This window comes from Cyclopterus lumpus, chromosome 22, assembly GCF_009769545.1.
Source record: "Cyclopterus lumpus isolate fCycLum1 chromosome 22, fCycLum1.pri, whole genome shotgun sequence".
In the NCBI taxonomy this organism is placed as follows: Eukaryota; Metazoa; Chordata; class Actinopteri; order Perciformes; family Cyclopteridae; genus Cyclopterus; species Cyclopterus lumpus.
The window spans coordinates 8,813,283-8,833,144 of record NC_046987.1 but is presented as its reverse complement, the minus strand read 5'-3'; the positions used below and the strand labels follow the sequence as shown (position 1 = coordinate 8,833,144).

Sequence of the window (19,862 nt, the reverse complement as noted above, 5' to 3'; positions counted from 1 at the left end):
CCATCGCTTGATTAATTTATTTGAGCCATAGAAAAACAACTATTTTGATCATTGATCATTGATTTCCAAGTCAAAAATGACATGATGTTATCACACCATTTATTTATTTCAGCTACTCAAGTTTGACACTTATTTTAATATGTAAATATCTTGGAGGGTCAGCTGGATAATGTGAAGACATCATATTCGGCTCTGGGAAATTGCTATAGAAATGTTTCACTCACATGTTACAGGCCAAATCATGAATTGACAATTAACATAATGATTAGTTGCAGCCCTACTTTCAAGTCAGTTTGTGCAAGATCATTCATTTAATTTAGAATTTCTGAGCTTTCATAGCGGTGAGGGGATCCTTCAGTTTAATTCAACAATTGTACGGTCTTAAGGAGGATGAATACGACCCAATTCAGATAAAATGAAAAGAAATTCCCAAAGCTGGCACCATTTATGTTCCATCTTAAAACGCGTTTTGAGATGAATCCAGCTACAAGTTGGCAGATTAAAGCTGACTATGTTAATCCTAACAAAACCCACCACTGCTTGCTTTGACTGATAAGTTGCCCGTTTGGCTTTCACTGGTTGAACTGTCCTGATTAAGAAAAACAGGAAGCTGCCACCTTTAATAAACGGACCTAACTGTGGTAAAACTGTACACGAGGCTATGGGTTGTCAGCCACTCATCCCTCAATGTGAAATGGTGGTTGATCAAGTTGCACTGTGTTTGTGTGTGTGTGTGCGCGCATTATATTAAAATAGCTCACAAAAGGAAAAGGACAGAGGAAGAAGGAAAGGAGGGAGACAAGGCCACAATTAGAAAGATTTAGAAGGCCAATAGTGTATGAAAATAAAATACACTTTATAACAAAACATAATTTATCACTTACCCATGCAGGTATTGCTGGTTTTATTTACATTGAAATATTAAATACATTTTCATCTATTAATAGCTCTTTCAAAAAAAACAATGTCCTCGTCACTCCTAAGTCCTTTCACCTTCATTGCCTTGGGTTGGAGACAAATCTTATATTTGTAAATAAGTCTGGAACTAATCATTATTTCTTATTAATCTGTCAATTCTTAGTTTTTCAATTGTTTCATCCAGAAAATATCAACACTTATAGAAAAGTGGAATATTCCCAAAGCCCAAGAATGTTTTCAAATTGTTTCTTTTGAGGGACAACCCAAAACCAAAATATTAAATTTACAATTATATAAATTTTGAGAAGCTGAAAACCAGAAAATATCAGCTATTTTTGTAATCTTTGTAATTTGGGTGAACTGACCCTTTTACTGTAGGCTAAGATGACTGGTGTCAATCAAGTCCCCATCCCCCCACACACACACCTCCAGTTGCAGATGGAGGTTTTATGATATCGAGGTTACACTGTTACCATGGCAACCGCTCGCAAGGCTTCTTCATACTAGGCTGCTGTTTTCAGCTGCATCACAGACAAAAGTACCTCACAAAGAAACAGGGTTTGAACGATTGAACTGAATTAAGGCAGCAGCCTCTCTGAAACCTACTTGATGTTACAATACAATGTGGACCAGCCCGCATTGGATCTTTAAAGATTTATATTTATCGTAATGACGTGAGCTACGTCGGTAGGCGTAGGGGGATGATGAGAATACTCAATGTGGCATGTTACTGAGTAACAAAAGGACATTTAGCAAACAGCCAACTCTGCTTCAGCGTGCACATAAATGTCCAGCAGCCAGCACAACAGGACAACTCTGGCTGCTAATCAGGACCGCGACAGAAAACAGATGGCAGTTATTTCTAAATGTGCGAACGTACGGGAATGCTCTTATGGCAGACAAGTCGTCCACACATTTAGGACCTGCAGAAGCATGACATTCATGTCCGACGCCTCAATGAGAACTAACAGGATGAGGTTGAGTATGGGTGAGAACAACAAGATGACTGTGGCGCAGACGGAGGGCACCAGTGAGAGACGTTTAGGAGCTGCGTGTGAACGGGCCTTAAATCTAGCATTTAATGTGTGAGGTTAACTGTTGAATAACAGTGGACTTGTTGCTTATATTCAGGCAGCAGTCAGTGAGGTCAGAACAATGTCCTCTTCACCACACCAGCTATTCTCTCCTACACCGTAAGAGACATTGCAACATTACAAGAGATCTTTGTTAACCGACTGTGACGTACTTTCACTTCATTAGATATTATCTTTCTCTGATTCCTGCTCATTGTTTTTCTTGGACCAACTGCAAGACTTAGATCATCAGCATGATGAGGAAATCCTAAATCTTACAAATAGTATTCTGACTGATAAACTGTGAGACAGCAAACGTGTTGAAATCAGGGATATTTAAATTATACAGTGTGATGCCACTTCAGCACAGACAGCCACACACAGAGAACCCCTCCATGACCTAATTTACAGCCCGACTCGCTCGTTGCAATTCAGAGCAATTTTGTCCGTTTCAATCTGGTGGGTTGAGAAAGACTTGCTTTCCCAGGTCTGGATAGAGAAAAAAATATAATACTTAGCTTCTGTAATTATTTCTCTATTTAGTAGTTTTCATTGCACGATTCCAGTTCATGGCTGACCAGGTTTGGCTGCACTTGTAAACAGATACATCTGTTGCTCTTCTGTTGTATCTGACGGAGTAGCAGATCAAGGAGCGTTTCCTCCAGTATCAACCCACACTTGCTGTAACCACCAGGAACCACTGGTCAAGTCTTCGGGATTATCACTAAATTAAGCTTTTGAGAACAGCGAAGGAGAGACAGATCATAATGTGGAGAAATGAGTCAGGTTAGCGTCTTACCATGTGGCTCTGCTGAGACTGGGTGGCCCCGTACATAGAGATGCCATTGGTTGGTGGTGCCAGCTGTGGCATGTCCGATTGGATAAAACCCCGTCTGTCTATGAGGCTAGTCAGAGAGAAACAAAGAGAAGGTAGACAAGCCTGGTTTTGAGCATTCATTCACAAATATTAACAAACCGAATTTTACACAGTAGAACAGTGTAACCATTTCTATGGAGCACTGAAAGCCTTAAAGCACAAATGAAATGATCGGACACTTTGACTGCAACAGCAGGCTAATACTGCATCTACAGCCAGGTTGACTCAATGTAAGGTGGGAAGGATCAGCAGAGTGGCAACGACCTTATGCGTCAGCGGTACTACACTGTTAAGAGAGACAACAGCGTGTCAGCGTGCTGTAGGACAAGCCTCGACATCGAGTCTGAAAACACTAATCTATTACTCACGCATTCACATGAACGTATACAATCACAACTTGGTAATAAATCACAGAGGCCCTGCAGTGAATCAGTCTGTCCCATTGTTAATGCTGCAGAACTTTGACACAGCTGGTTAGACCACGACCTGCTGAACCTTTAATATGCGTACATGCACGTGTGTGGTTATGGGCCAGATGTATGTGATAAGGGCTATTTATCAGGCAGATACTGGTTGATCTAACCCACACACGAGTGCGTGCATGCATTAAAAGTGCGAGCAGGGTAATCATTTAACAGGAAGTGTGTTCCAGTGGGATTGAACTGGATTCAGGTGGAAATGGTTTGCTACAATCACAGAGACAGACTCTGGGAACTTGCAGCAGGCAGCTTGTGTTGCTGGTGATGAATATCGGAACGTCTCCAAATGCGGTTGGGAGGAAATTACTATAAAAACATGTAGGCTGATGCATAAGAAAGTGTGAGTCAAGGTCTCAGCAGGTAATGCAGGAAGCTTTTATCTCCGTGTGAGAAATAGCGTTGCTTGCATAATCTGAGGCGGAGGTGAAACATTCCTTTCTTACCGGTGGACCTAGCTGTGCAGGGCCTGTGGCTTTCCACGCACGCGCACACACGCACACGCACGCACGCCCGCATGGCAGCCACCTGTGCACTAAGGACTCTCCTTTACCGCCCACTGGAATCATTATTGGGGACTTGGCTTGTGATGGCCAGAGCACAGCCAGATAAGATACACTGACAGAAAGATGCCAAAAGCCTCCATCACTGCTCTTCTTATACTTTGTGCGAGTGTATCTGCCTCTATTTATTTAGTACATTGAGATGGTACTGTATGCATGTGCTGAACTAGATACTGTGTGCTCTTAAATGAGTGCAAAGGCAAAAGGTAAAGGCTGCAATGTCCAAAGGCTAAGAGATGTTTGTGACGTCTTGACAGCGTCATTTTGAGTGTTGCATCTACAAAGTAAGAGCAGATAGCATGACAGAAAAGAAAGAGCAGTTTCAGTCACAGGAATCGAGAACTACAGTTTCACGGATGAGTAATGAGAAGTGTTGGCGAAATGCTGAAGTTAAAGAAGCTGGGAGGGAATGTGCAATGTGTACTGACATTTACAGTCACATGGACATGAGAATGTAGCTGTGACAGTTGGCCTGCATTTTTATTAAATCACATAAACAGCAAAAGTGTGAAATCTAATATATCAAGCCAACTTTGATCTTGGATTTGGTTAAAAAGGACTGGAAGTCCTTTGCACTATTGCTGTATCTTAGTAGCTATGTATAGAGAAAAGGCTGAAAGCAGACTGGTTTCAAAGCAGCTCTTCACATCAAAAGGTGTCTTGACTAACAGCTCTATTTCAGCCTTTGGACAAAACAAAAAATTACAATGAGGGGGGATGAATAACAGGCTGTGACATATTACAGTCAAGGAGAAAAATGACTGAACAGGTTCTCTCATAGCAGTGAATTACAGGACTTGTGTCATCATGTGGGCATCTAGGAATTAATAAATCACCACGTAGAAATACACACAAGTCATACCTTGGTGGCAGGGGTCCACACAGGGCTGCACAGCAGTTGGTGAATATATTGCCATGGCTGTAGGGGTTATAGTTGTCCTTCCCTCTTTTAGAAGACCATGAACCTTTTATCTGGAAGAGACCATGCAACAGGTCATTATCTCAAGTGTCAACGCTAGAAGAATCACCAACTGTCAACAAAGAGACAATGTTTTACTGTTGTGTTTTGCAGAGGGCCAAATATGTTTATGGCACAAACAGGAATTAAACTCGTGACATTGGCGCTATTAGCACCGAGCTCTAAACATCCACACAGACACACAACTCTCTCCCGTCTGCCTTATGTTTCTGTCCACCAAGGTTCCTAATGCCAAAGTTGTAAAGTAAAAAAAAAAGTAAATAAATGTTTGAATTAAAAGCCTTGTGACTCCTTTTAAAACCATAAAAAACAACCACCAATAACTTTTCCGTTCAGAAATGTAATAGTAAGCTATTCCAATCAAAACATTTGGTTCGGTTTCTTTTCAGTACATATCATGATGTCTATTTCATACTCACATCTTCATTGGTGGTCTGGTTGGAGCTGATCAGGTAGGTATGGAAGCCTGAGAGGCCCACTATGGACCAGATCGAAAAGAAACACACCACCACCTCCAGCACAGTGACGCAATTACGTCAAGGAATAATTGTTTCACTGAATGTATGAATGGGTTCAACAAAAACTGTGGCAGAAAGACAGTCATGTGAAAGACACACAAAGACGGATACATGACAGACTGATGCAGAGCCACAAAATATCCACGGGTTCTAACAGCCAGCCTATTGACCTACAGCCTCAGGGCTGTCCTCTTGCCAATAGTTCCTAGTTACGTTCATCTGGCTGGGACTGCAGGACACTGCTAATTTTCTTTACAAAAAAGAAAAAACACACATCTTAGGATACAGCCTTTAAAATAATATCTTACTCATGAAATAAGACACACACACACACACACACACACACACACACACACACACACACACACACACACTACGAATACCCAGCCACTAAGTCCCTGTAGGCATATTGGTAGGTTAGTACAACATTACCTACTCAAAGACATGAGTCTGTCTATAAAACTGTACTGTAAAAATTAACTAAACGCCCACAATCTACCCTTTTCTCCTTCTTAAGCCCCCTCTTCTTTTTCTCTCTTCCTCCAGAGCAAGGACAACACATGTCACCAAGTACAAAGGACTGCTAGGATACTATCGAGTGCAATTCCCCTTTATTTAAGTCATGTAGGACACAGACCATTATCAGCTTGGCTTGGCACACATTTCTCTGCCAGAGAAACAGTTCTCACTCAGGCATAGAGAGAGAGAGAGAGGGGCGAGAGAGAGAGAGACACTTGATTTGTGGCTTTGAAATAGCATTGATCAATTCAGATTCAGATTCTCCAAACATGCCTATTGATTCAGATTATTGTATTGAAAGCAAAAGAACACCTTTATCTTCAGTAGATTTAGGCTGAAGTGACTGCTCTACTCAGAGACACATTGTGTTGGGGAGGTGACGATACATTTTGAGTCTGACATTAAGTGACTGCTTCCAACCTTTACCGTCTGGATTTACAGTTAAAAACTAAGTGGTGTGAAACTTAACTTTACAGCAATGTCAAAATAAAACGTTTGACTTATTCTGGTTTACCACAGTCCACATTATTATCACTGATGTTGTGCTGAGACAATAAGCTGACTGTCAGGGTATTTGTAACAGCTGCAGCTTAAGACACACTTGGCATCTAGCACACAGACCAACATGGCAGTGCTCATATCAAATCCGCCTCACACGACATCTCTGTAGAGGGAGCAAGTTAGAGCAGACAAACTCAAAGACAGACTGACTCAATTGGCATAGACAGTGAGGAGCTGCCTTGCGTGATGCGTTACCCTGATGGAACAACACTAACGAGACGCACTCCAGTTATTCAGGTACTACAACTCTGCAGAAAATGGCAGGAGTGATTGATGTGAACGCACTGAAAAGGCATGATATACCAGTAATTATGAACTGCAGAATTACCTGGATGGGCCCTCGGCGGGCTAGTTAGTCTTGCCACTATGGACAGGGAAGTATATAAAGAAAGACACAAGCAAAAAAAAAAAAAACTTAATGGGCACCTATTGCACAGTAAATGCCAAAAAGGTCTATTTCAGTGAAAGGATATCTGGCAGGAGTATCTTTAAGTGCTTCGAGGAACCCTCTTCGATGGGAGACTGTGAACAGAGAAAGACGAGTACATTAGAACATTATACTATTGTGTTCGCCATTACTTGCACACAATGGCAGCATTAAACAACACCCATTGAATGTGGGAACTTGTATTAGATATGGAGTAAAACTACACACTCTGGAGCCATTAACTTGCTGAAGTCCCGTTCTTGGTTCAAGGTCAACTGAGCTGGGCAGCTGTGTGTGTGCGTGCGTGCGTGTGTGTGTCGGTCACTGGTCATGGCCGATCAGCTGATAAGTTAGCACTGCGACTACCTTTGAGCACAATTGTACTGCATGTCTTCTGTATGTTTACAACATGAACAGAGTATTAAGTCACCGTGATGACTGAACACAGTAGTGTGTTACAATCGAAGGAGAGAGAACAAGAGGATTATTCGGCACTATAATGTTCTACCAGATAACCTTTACCCATTATTTCTTTCCAAGAGCAACATTCACACACACAAGATTTTCACAACGCCCACTTACAACCTGCTGGCTCAAAACACACCAAGAGCACAGCCAGGAGCAGTGTGTGCGTGCCATGCCTGAGCACATGTCCGTTTCCCCCTCCCTCAGCTACTTACGTAAAATGATGTGTGTGATGACGAAGGAGAAGATAAAGATGGTGAGGAAGGAGAGCGAGAGGATAAACATGTAGAAGAAACGGTAGTTCCTCCTTCCTACGCAGTTCCCCACCCAGGGACAGTGGTGGTCAAAACGCTCTGCATGGACAGAGAGGGACAGATGGAAGGAAAGTATGTTGGATACAAGAACTCACTCAAGTCTATCGTTTAATCCCAATACGCTGCTGCCAGTGATATTCCTACGGTCGGAAGTCTTTGTCCGGTTCATTTGCTTTGTAAAAACCCAGAAAGCAGGTTATGCACACATGGCTTAGAACTCTGGTTTCTCCAGAAGACGTCTATGATTTGTTAACGCTCAACCAGTTTAAAAAAAAAAAATATATATACACAAGACATTAGAAAAAAAACTAAAAACAGGTTACTTCAGTGCATGCCAACACAAACTAGGAGTCCGGAGCCCTAGGAAAATAGGGGAAAGGGGAAGTGTTCCTTTGGGTCTCGGCATAACTATATTATTTTTGGGACGGTTGCAAAGAATGCATAGCCTAAAGACTTGTACATCTGCTGCTATAATCAAACAAAAGGGAACTGTATTGTGCGTTTTATTCAGTCAATCATTACATACAATAAGTAAAGCCATAATCTAATATACCAAAAAAAAAAGAAAAGGTACAATGCTTATATTCCTATCCTAAAGATCTGTATCTGCCAATAGGGATCATCAATGATCGCAATTAGTATCTGCGGTAAAAACAAATGTGATCAAGAATCTATAAAAGATATATTCGCTCACTTTTTTCTTTTGTGCTGATCCGATCTGTGACTCTGATCCATAATACGATCTGACCCATGAGTTTTATGATCTGTTGCACCACTAGTCAAATCTGATTAGCACAACCTTTCCACAAAGGTCATTAATATTACCTGACTAACAAAGCCAGAAGAGAAGTGAGACTTTTATGTTCTTCTGTATTTGTTTATACACTCCTATTCTCCATGTATCCGTAGCATGGTTTGTGAGAAGAATGAGGTTTCAAAGGTATGAACACACGGTGACAGAAAAAGATTTCTGTTACAAAGTCTCAGTTTAATTTTAGATTAAAAGATGAAATGAGGTAGAGCTATTAGAAACAACTGCTAACTGTGGCAGCTGATGGCTCAGTAGCATCATCCCTTCGATGGTGCGGTTTTAAAGTAAAACCAAGAGCTTGCAACAAACCCGCTGAGGCTTCATAATGATCTGATAGTCTTATTTATGTGCCAATATTCTTTGATGTATTTTTTGTTTGCTTACAAAGCAACATTGCTTCCCCAAGAGTGTCATTAAATCTCAATCTGATGTTGTGTAATTAAGCAAATAAGAGGGTGAAAAGCAGCAGAAGACAGACCTAAAATCACCCTTTCAAATTACTCACAAAATCCCAACCCTCTTCCAACAGATGAACAAGCACCAATATTTAGAATTACAGGTCACAACATTTCATGGGGAAGTTTTAATATCAAAACTGTACCTTTTATTGGCAAACGTGTTAAAAAAAAGCAATACTAGGACTTATGGCTATGTGTTGGTTAAAGTGTGCCCATTTAAATTGTAAGTTAACTATTTCTAGTCCAACTGCATATAATATGGTAAATACAGCCTGAGCAAATAACCCCTACATGTTCTTTTTACTCAGAGAGAGAGAGAGAGAAAGAGAGAGAAAAGAAAAGGATCTGTGTGACACAAATCTGCACTCTTATAAGCGTCTTCCATCATTCCCACGGGGATAACCCTCTTAAGATGGAAGTGACTACTATATTCCCATCCTGTCCTTTCACAAGAGAGGCTCGATCCATTCTGGCTGCTAACTTATTTAAGAGCTTGTTAGCCCCTTGGCGTTCACAGCACCAAAGGTAGATGCAGAGAGACAGGGGAAGCACTCATACCACCTTTTAAATGACAATGCGATCCACATGTCCAGTGTCAATCCAGTTTACTAATATGATTTATTACCGACTTAAAGAAAACATGGCAGGGTTTATGAACAAACTTTAGTAAGATTTCCCTTGAGAAAACTCACCATACAGTGTATGTGAATGTTGGTCCTCCTGCATTTGATCTTATTCCCTGTGCCATTATTCAAACATCTGTGAAGCTTCATAATAAACCCCAAACTGACCAGATTTCACTGGATATGGAGCCATGTTGTGTGGAGACCTGGAGCTTTGAGAGCAGAAGGTAAAGTTGTTCTTATCAACGAGACGCCAGTTACATCTGACATTCATCACTGGAGTTTACCACTCGCACCACATGGACAGACCAACTACGTGTCTATTTCCTGTTGTTAACGTCCCTCCCATCTGTGGCTCACAACAACTATGATCTAAATATGCCAATCAAACCTCATCCTCAATTTGGATTAGGAAGATCACACAATGCTGTGTCCATGTTTGTTTCTGAAACAAATCAAAAAGCATCTCCTGGTTTAAATTGGTTGGGCAATCACTTACTTTATCGTGTTGTTTTAAGGCAGGATATCCATTTAAATGAAATTTCAAACAAAAAGTGGGCATCACTAGTTTCAAATGGGAATTTAATAATTCACTTAAAAGTGAATGTAGCCGGTTTGTCAACATGACTACCCTCCCATCATTTTGTTCAGCAGCCAGTCTGTCTTCCTTCCTGCCAGTGTGCATCTGACACATCTGACAACAACATCCTCATCTTTGTCTGCCAGGTTTTCAGTCAGCACCCCTTCTGACAAGGAAATAGACATTCAAAGAAGGAGTGGTCTCTGGTGAGTGAGCATCACAAACACCCTGATGAGAAAGATACAGACACACAGGTCTCTGTATCTCTGTTTCTATCTTTTAGTAATTGTCTAGCTGTGTTCTTCCCTTTGTCTCCAGAGACGGAGAATGCAGTTGTGAAGAGCAGTAAAACTCAACCATTATGCTGCTGGTTTCCTTTGGTTGTTCTCATGGTAACTATTCCCTCCTTTTCCTCTGTGTTGATGTGAATGCAGCATATGTGCCGTATATTCCCTGTAGTTATGCATCATAAACTAAACATTTATCCTGGCTTGTATTCTCACCTTGTGATGGATTTTTGCTAAAAATCTGGTAAAACATGATTTATCATAATAAAATCCCTGAATCAAGTGAGGCAGCAATCCATCCGTTTGTCAGATTTATGTTAACCTTTTATTTAAATACATTTACACACATATGTGTTCACATATGGAGTGAAGTGGTTACGGTGAAACAATTTACAAATTGTATAAAAAGAATGGTTTGGTAATGGTCTTCCCGTTTATTGATAATACTAATTTCTCAAATTGAATGTGGTAAAAATGACAGTGCTCACAGAAACTATCAGCCGAAGATAGAACCTCACGTCACATAAATATAATTTTCACTCACCCACACAGTTGTCACAGAGGCTGCAGTGGGAGGCACGTGGAGGTCTGAAGATCTTGCATGTGAAGCAATACTTCAGCTTGACTGTCTGGCCATTGATAACCACCTCCTTGGTCCTGGGAGGAGGCCTGTAGCCTGTACTGCCATTAGCCACATCTTGGAAAGATCAAAGAGAGAGAAGCAAGAGAGGAACATAAGAATCAAAGTGATACGATCGTTAAACACTGTGCCTTCTCCCAGCTGAGCTTCACTCAGGCCCTAATGGACTCCGAAATACAGTACTATAGTGTGTATTGATGATGCGGGTGTCTTGTGAATATTCTAGTTCGGCAAACTTCTGGATGGGATACAGTACACATTCCAGCATGTCCATGTACCATTACAAGAGGAAAATACCAACATCTGAATAGGCTGTAAAGTAAAGCGATTATAAACTATTATTATTATTATTATTATTATAAACTCACCGTAGTTTTAAAACTATTTTTCAAGGTATATTTACTCTTTAATTAGTGTGCTGTTTCTAGAACAACTTGGTCCTCAATGCATTGTGGGTGCATGTGGTCAAGCAATGTCCGATTGAGATTGATTACCCAACAACTATTTCAATAAAAAGGGTTACCGTATTTTCCGCACTATAAGGCGCACTTAAAAGCCTTTAATTTTCTCAAAAAACGACAGTGCGCCTTATAATCCGGAGCGCTTTATATATGGATTAATTCTGGCTGTGCTTACTGACCTCGAAGCGATTTTGTGTGGTACACGGCGCTCTGTCAAAATGTTTTAAGTCGACTTTGGTAAACTACAAAGCCGCACCGCTTGCAGCATTACGGCTACCGTAATCAGGAGCGTTGCGGAATAATACATACTGTGCTTCGCCATAATATTACAGTGTGTGTGTATAAGGACCCCAAAATGGCACCTGTCAAGAGAAACGCTTACGATGCGGACTTTAAACTCAAGGCTATCAGTCACGCAGTAGAACATGGGAATAGAGCCGCTGCGAGAGAATTTAACATTAATGAATCAATGGTACGGAAGTGGAGGAAGCAAGAAGATGACCTGCGCCAAGTAAAGAAGACCACACAGAGTTTCCGAGGGAACAAAGCGAGATGGCCACAGTTAGAGAACAAAATTGAACAGTGGGTTATTGAACAGAGAGCAGCAGGTAGAAGCGTCTCTACAGTCGCTATTCGACTGAAGGCAACAGTGTTAGCACGGGACATGAATATCAATGACTTTCGAGGCGTTCCTTCTTGGTGCTTTCGTTTTATGAAAAGACGTAATCTCTCCATCCGCACACAAACTACCATCTCGCAGCAACTGCCAAAAGATTACAAAGAAAAGCTGGCCACTTTCCGTGCATACTGCAAAAACAAGATCACTGAAAAGAAGATCCGGCCAGAGCACATCACCAACATGGACGAGGTTCCCCTCACCTTTGATATCCCTGTGAACCGCACCGTGGAGAAAACAGGGACCAGAACGGTGTCTATACGCACCACAGGGAACGAGAAGTCATCCTTCACTCTAGTTCTCGGTTGCCAGGCTAATGGCCAGAAACTTTCACCCATGGTCATTTTCAAGAGGAAGACTTTGCCAAAAGAAAAGTTTCCAGCCGGCGTCATCATCAAAGCTAACCCGAAGGGCTGGATGGACGAGCAAAAGATGAGTGAGTGGCTGAGAGAACTTTACGTCAAGAGACCGGATGGCTTTTTCCACACATCTCCGTCCCTATTGATCTGCGACTCCATGCGCGCCCATCTCACCGATGCTGTCAAAAACAAAGTGAAGCAAACTAATTCGGAGCTTGACATCATTCCGGGTGGATTAACTAAAGAACTCCAGCCGCTAGATATTGGTGTCAACAGGGCGTTCAAAGTTAAACTGCGAGCTGCGTGGGAGCAGTGGATGACAGAAGGCGAACACACATTCACCAAGACAGGGAGACAGCGCCGGGCGACTTACGCTACTATCTGCCAATGAATCGTGGATGCCTGGGCTACGGTATCAGTCTCAACTGTGGTTCGAGCTTTCACGAAGGCCGGAATCATCACTAAACTGCCAGGTAACAGCAACGATACTGACTCGGATAATGACGAGAGGGATCCGGGCATGCTGGATGCCGTAATCGCCCAACTGTTAAACTCGGACACTGAAGACGAAGAATTTGAGGGATTTGTGGACGACGAATGAACTGAAAAGTGAGTGTATTGTGTTTTACATGTTATAACTGAACAATTTTGAGAGTTATTGTGAATACGCTAACGTTTGATTTAGCGATATCAGATTGTTTTTTTTACATTTTACAACTGAACAAGGTTGGGAGTTATTGTGAATACACTCATTAATGTTTGAACAATGTTGAGTTATTGTGAACACGTTTAATAAAGTTTGACTGACTGTTTTGTTTATGCGCCTTATAGGGTGTGCGCTTTATATATGAAAAAAGATTGAAAATAGACCATTCGTTGACAGTGCGCCTTATAATCCAGTGCGCCCTATAGTGCGGAAAATACGGTATTTGGAAAGCAGTACTATAATAAATGCCATGCTTCGAAACCTCAAAACACAACAATATATGAAGAATTCAATGCTTGAGTAATTATTTCTTCAGCATAATGAAATTAAGTATGTAAAAACTTGAGGTGCTGTAAAAGTATAGATAAGACATTTCTCTTAAAAGATGAGCCAAAACAAGCCACTAGATTGTACTGTCTCGGAGCAATCTGTTCAGACTGGAGACTGTTGAATCTCTACAAGGCTACGGTGAAGTGAAATATTTACTGATATGCAATTATCTCTCGCTCTGATAAAAGGTATGTCAAGATATCCGTAGCTTAAAGAGGTTGAACATGGACAACCCACACGGATAATTATATTTAATTAGTTCCTCCAGTCTAGCTCTTTTGTATGAGCTTTACAGATTCAGTGTCACTCCTTTTGTGCTGCTGATAAAACACAACCAACCTAAAATAGATGAAACATGAAATCAGCTGCTACACCAACTTCACTTGAACCAACCAAGCTGCTCAAGTAATATGACCAAGTCTGGAATTCAACATGCACTTAACACCACGATCCTCTGACTACAATACAACAAATAAAATGGTGGCATCAAATGGCTTTTGGTGGAGTAAGACAGCTGTGATGACAGGCTAAATGGTAAGGATTTGATGATGATAGTGATTTTCAAGCCATAAAAAAGGTAGAGCCTGCATCACGGCATTGCTCAGCTTGCTTTGAGCACTCTTGGCAGCCTCAGAGTCGGAGATAGTGTGTGTAGGAAGATCATTCTGAGATCATTTACACAGAGGTCCTTAGCATTGCTAACAGAGTGGTATATGTGTGTTAGTGGGGGTTGTATAGAGACTGAGAGAATTGTGTAGGTATTTGACATTTCTAAAAAGGAGAGCAGAGGAAAAGCAGCCCGTCAGTTATGTTGTACTGAATTTGTCTCTATTGTGATCAATACCTACAGATTGCTCTCAGATTACTCTCAGGGGAGTGTGTGAAGAATTGGGAGCACAATCCAGCTCCTACAGAGTTAAACCACCAGAGAAGTCCCACTGTTTAGATGTTCACGGTGCACTTACATTTCTGGCTACATTAGCACCTCAGGTGAAATAAAGAGCTATGACAACAGACAATGTTCCTTCCAAAGCATTAGAGGAAACCTCTTCAAAGAGTATTCTGCTGAAACTAAAAGGATGTCGGGAAGGTGAAGATACACATGATGCAGACAGCAATTAGAAGCAGTAGGAGTGGGGAAAAGCAATCATGTTTTTAAACATCACCTGTCATCAACAGTCTCAGTTGTCACAGGTTGATATTTTACTTTTCAACTAGTGTAAAATCATAGTCAATGGAGCCTTTCTGCTGGACAAGGTTATTTGTGACTGCCAATCAAAGCTTAGCCTTACACTAGTGTTTCATGGGAGATTCCTTAGAGGCCTCACAGCTTGAAGCTAAAATAAAGCTAGGTAGAATAGGATAGGATGTAATAGACATGCAGACAGACACACATACATGCACTGTGCCCACTCACACCCTCATCCACAAAGCTAAATGAGGATTCAATGTCAGCCAAACTGTGCTAGGCGTTGCCTGTTGAGATATAATGGGAAACTAATTGCTATCCCGCTGTGGATGTGTCCAGAGAAAAAAGGGACCTTTACCTTCACAGATGGAAAAGTGTACAATGATGATGGCTATTGGCTAACATACAGAAGTACTGACCTCAACCTGCCTGCCAAGATGTACGAGGCACCAGCATATTATATTCAGTCAAGCAGCGATTTCAAGGTCTGCACACAACAGCTGACTAGACCAAAAACGGTATCAAACACACCATCAAAAAGTGGGAATTATCGATCATGAAATTAAAAATATTAAACCCATTTCAAATAAAGGATTTTCCCAATTAAGAATAAGACTAGTACTTACTTTGTAATAACAAAAAGACTGTAGTTGAGTTCTGTAAGTTTGAGAGTAAACAGACAGTTAGCAGTGCACATTATCTGATGCTGGTGTTAAACAGTGGTTTTTACAAACCATATAAATTGAACATATGCCCATGTAGTAACTCTTGAAAAATCTGTAGAAAGTTGAGGGTGAGTTGTTTTGTGCACAAGCTACTCAGAATTAAGCTCCTACTGCAGTCTCCAGGGCAGGTGCAAATGCTGTCGGAAGACATGGCTTGTGATGAATAGCATCACTCACATGGTGGCAACAATAAAATGTCTCATAAGCTGAAAACCATGAACACTTATTACAGTCTAATTCTTTTTTAAACCCTCTTTATGATCAGGTTTTTTTTCTGGAAATCAAGAACGGTAAATTAATACAATGACACTGAACAGTCAAAAGTACAGAAGAACAGTACCTCCAATCAATTAGTCCAAAGCATCTGATCTTCCCATGTAATCATGCCGTCATTGCTTTTTTAAAACCGTATTCAAGCCATGAAATCGGAAAACCTTTATACCACCTCAATTTATATTGATGTCGCTCCAATTTTCCAATACAATTACTAAGTAAGGATTAGCTGATGGCTGAATGGAGGCGATTCACTGGTTTACCAACTAAATAAGCAGCTTTTTTCTTTTATGGAGCCTAACACTAGATTGCTAGAAGAATCATCGTTCCACACCAGTTTACATCACTTCACTGACAAACTAACTTCACATGTGGATAATCATAAAAAAGGAGTGAGATATGCAGAGATGATCAGCCAGTAATATCAGTTCATCTACCATGACCAGTTACACCTGTCACACGGTTAAAACAAGAAGCCGACAAGCTTTGCATGCCATTTAAATAGACGTGCCAGTGCTTCTTCAGAGGATTATGGGACTTTTGTAACTGTGCCAAGCGGTTTTAAATGCGGTTTTTCGGCTGAGCAGAATGTTCGAGGTGTCCACAACATAAAACAGCAGCATTACTCTGCATGCTTTTGTTTCTGTCCCTCTGACATGGATGTTTTTATTCTGTCCATTTTAACATAGTTCTCCCATATTAGATGTTATATGTTTTGAATTTGTGAGCCTCTGTGTTGCATGTCTTGTTAGTACTTGACAATGTCCAAGAGTCTCTCCTGAATGAGGATACTCACTATTCTCACTATTAATAGTTTGTGCACCCATTGAAAAGCGTCAATATTGTATAAACCTTGTATATGTAATCTTGTCTCTGTTTTTTAGGTTTGTTTTGTGACATCTGCCTCTCGGGACTACAGATGAAGAATAGCCTCTTGGCTAACTCTGGCACATTTACAGAAATATTTTTAATAATGTGCACTGTCCATTATCAAATAAACCAAAGTAAAAAAAATAAAATAAAATGAGTCTGGGCCAACAAAACACTGAAGTGTTTCCAATGTCTGATGTGCTGCTCCACTGTTACGGAGCATGGAGTTATTTGAATATCTGTTAAGAAACCAGCTCAACGACAACTGACTTTTGTTATGTTAAATGGATACCGTAGCCAGTAACATCCAACACAGTGTAAAATATGTGGAGCATTCCACCGGCATTGACTCGCCAAAACCGACTTTGAGTGCTGATGGTTGGCATATTTTTGTAAACTAATCCTACGATGCTATAACTTAGCACTGATTCCCTCGACAAAAAGCTAACGGGGAATTTTCCATTTCGGATGATTGCAGAAAATAAGCTTTGTGGACAAAACGTTCCTGTTTTTTCAGCAAGATCATTTTTACAAATGAAAAACACTTCGCAGATCACAAAAGTAAAAAAAGGTTAAAACAAACAAACTACACCACGGTCACATGACTTCACCGTCTAAAGAGCTAAAGACAGACGAGTGTTCGAGTGATGACGTGTAGTAGACTCAAATGCCTACACACTTACTAGTGGGATATTTACTGACATATTTATGTCATGGAACAAAACGCTAAAATCTCTTGAGCTTGTGTTAACAGATCTTATTTCAGGCATCTAGCCATCCAGCAAAAATGCTAACACATTCCTGGAGCACTATTACTGAATCACACACACTATATAGTGTGGCAGCCTAAAGGAGGTAGTATACAAACAATGAAATGCAAAGCCAATCTTGACGTAATTCACAAATGATAAAAGTTCATTTTTAATTTGCTGTTCTAGTCCTGGATTTTATTCTGTGTTCCATTGTTTGAAAGAATGAGCGCATATGAAATGAAGATGCTCAACATCTCTCAACAGTTCTCTTTTCCACAACAAGGCAATCTTGGGCACAGATAACTAATAGAACGTTATTACTAAAGGTATTGTGGGTCATGTGGTAGTGTCTTTATTATGACCTCATTTGAACTTCAAACAACAGAGCATACACTGTTAGGTTTCCTCCATATGTATATATACATACATATTCCTGTAGATTTCTATTCCTCTGTCTCTGCAGCTTTATAATCCCCTAACTATCATTTCTTTATCCATGTCTTTTTCAAGACCATGCCACTGTATGCCTGCGGACATGCCAAGAATGAAGGAAGAGAATAGAGGAAGGTATTTTGCCGAAGGTGCTTCGAGTGCAAAATAACTCTTTACACCACACATGATCAAAATAACATAAAGGAGGGCTTATACGATACGATTTAAGTTGTAAGGAGTGTGGATAAACCTGTGACTGTGTTACATAACCCTGTCCTGGATGTTTGGGGTTTTGGAAGCAGATGCTAAATACACGAATATACCCGACACTGGCAACTTTTAATTTCTTATGGGGAATTAAATACAATTAAAATAGAACAAAACTGTGAGAACCTGTATCCTCTGTTAATCATTCTGCTTGTTTTAAGTGAGCCATCTACACACTCTCTGTGTCTTTCTGAACTCCGTTAAACTCTTCCTCCCTTGCCGACATGCCCCTCTGTCAGTCATAATATGAAAGGGTAGACTGGGAACCATGTACAAGCAATTCACAAATGTACAAGATGAGATGTCAAGCGGCTTAGTAATAGAGCCTCATTCCACTGGCTGCACACCTACCCTTATTATTCAGCCAATGACAATGAAGACGGGAGAGGGTCATGGTAGAGATTTACGTAACAGCATGAATTATGATTGGACGGTCATTCAAAACAAGGTATTAATTCATTCTTTAATGTATCAGGACAAACATCTCAGCACTTTGTCAAACAGGCTTTGCCACGAGTTCAAGAGCCGGTGCTTTTGATACACCCCGTCACAGTGAGAGACCACATCTAGGAGTCACTGAAGCATTGTGGCTGCTATATTTCACTTTTTCATTTCTACAGTTGGAGACCAAGAGGAGGTCAGAATCAATACAGCCCTGTGAACGGCACAATCCATGATGATGAATGCAAATTGGTGGGAGTCTTTTCTTTTGAATGTTTCATGGCATGAATCAGCCTTTAAGAGATACAACGGCCAAGATGGCAATAAGTAGCCACCTCTAACATCTTGTGATGTTCAAGACAAGAACAATAATGAAAAGAGCCTTAGTTTACGCTAACATTTTCATCCAGCCAAACCAAAGTCAGCGGTACAAGCAGACCTGAGTCCAGCAAGCCAGTTCAGTGTCTTATCACTACAGGGAGAGGAGGCTGTATCTAATGTGATTAGGCTGGATCTAATCTCAGGCTGGTCTCTCTCGCGCTCTCACGCTGTCTCACTCTCGTTGGGGATGAGCTTTTTATTCAAGTTTGGCATCTTAATAAATCTAGTACCAAAAAAACAGTACCAAATAAATATTTCAACAACAAAAAAAGTTATAAACATTATGTAATTAAAACAGGGTGCAAGTTAGATAATTATGTGGGTTTAATTAATTGCTTTGGCCCTAATTTTACAGTAATAAATGGCTCCATTTATTTGACAAACCCTGGTTAAAACCTAATATGTTTAGTTTGTAAATATTGAACAGTAAGATGAGTACATCTTACTTAGCTGAGTCACTTATACATTTTTAGAATCAAGAAGAGTTTATTTCTTAACAGTGAAATTAATTTAATTTGTAGCAGTTACCGGAATACCATAGTACCATAGGATTTTTAATGTTGAACAATTAAATAGAGTTATCACATTAATGAGTGAAATATCTCTGATTGCATCAGCAACATTATGTCCTGCTCTTGTCCCCTTAGCAAGGCTCAAGTTTTGTACAAGCAGCACACTTACACTACAGCACAGTAGAACATAGAGATATGTCTACAAAAATAATTTGAATTACTGCTTTGCTGCAGTTTACATCCACGTCCGTCCAGAATGTCCTCTGTTCCTAATTGTTGTCTGTTAGACATTCGTGTGGGTGTCAAAATTGGCATATAAATTCTTGTGTTATGGCCCCAAACAGTGACCTTTGACCACAGAGCCGCAAAGGATCACAAAACTCATGGTTTGGATCTAGT

The 19,862-nt window shown here is 40.6% G+C and overlaps 1 protein-coding gene across 3 annotated transcripts in view; it reads right to left on the bottom strand.

Annotated features, from left to right (window-relative positions):
- Window positions 1–19,862, bottom strand: part of zdhhc14 (zinc finger DHHC-type palmitoyltransferase 14) — a 40,983-nt gene that overhangs the window by 2,010 nt on the left and 19,111 nt on the right. For 2 of the 3 annotated variants that reach the window (XM_034563156.1, XM_034563157.1), the window contains exons 4-9: window positions 10,994–11,146; window positions 7,592–7,729; window positions 6,958–7,006; window positions 5,306–5,408; window positions 4,770–4,879; window positions 2,791–2,896 (exon numbers count right to left, since the gene is read on the bottom strand). In XM_034563156.1, coding sequence (XP_034419047.1) covers window positions 2,791–2,896; window positions 4,770–4,879; window positions 5,306–5,408; window positions 6,958–7,006; window positions 7,592–7,729; window positions 10,994–11,146 — 659 coding nt within the window. The remainder of the gene's footprint in view (window positions 1–2,790; window positions 2,897–4,769; window positions 4,880–5,305; window positions 5,409–6,957; window positions 7,007–7,591; window positions 7,730–10,993; window positions 11,147–19,862) is intronic. The other variant, XM_034563158.1, reaches the window with a different exon arrangement.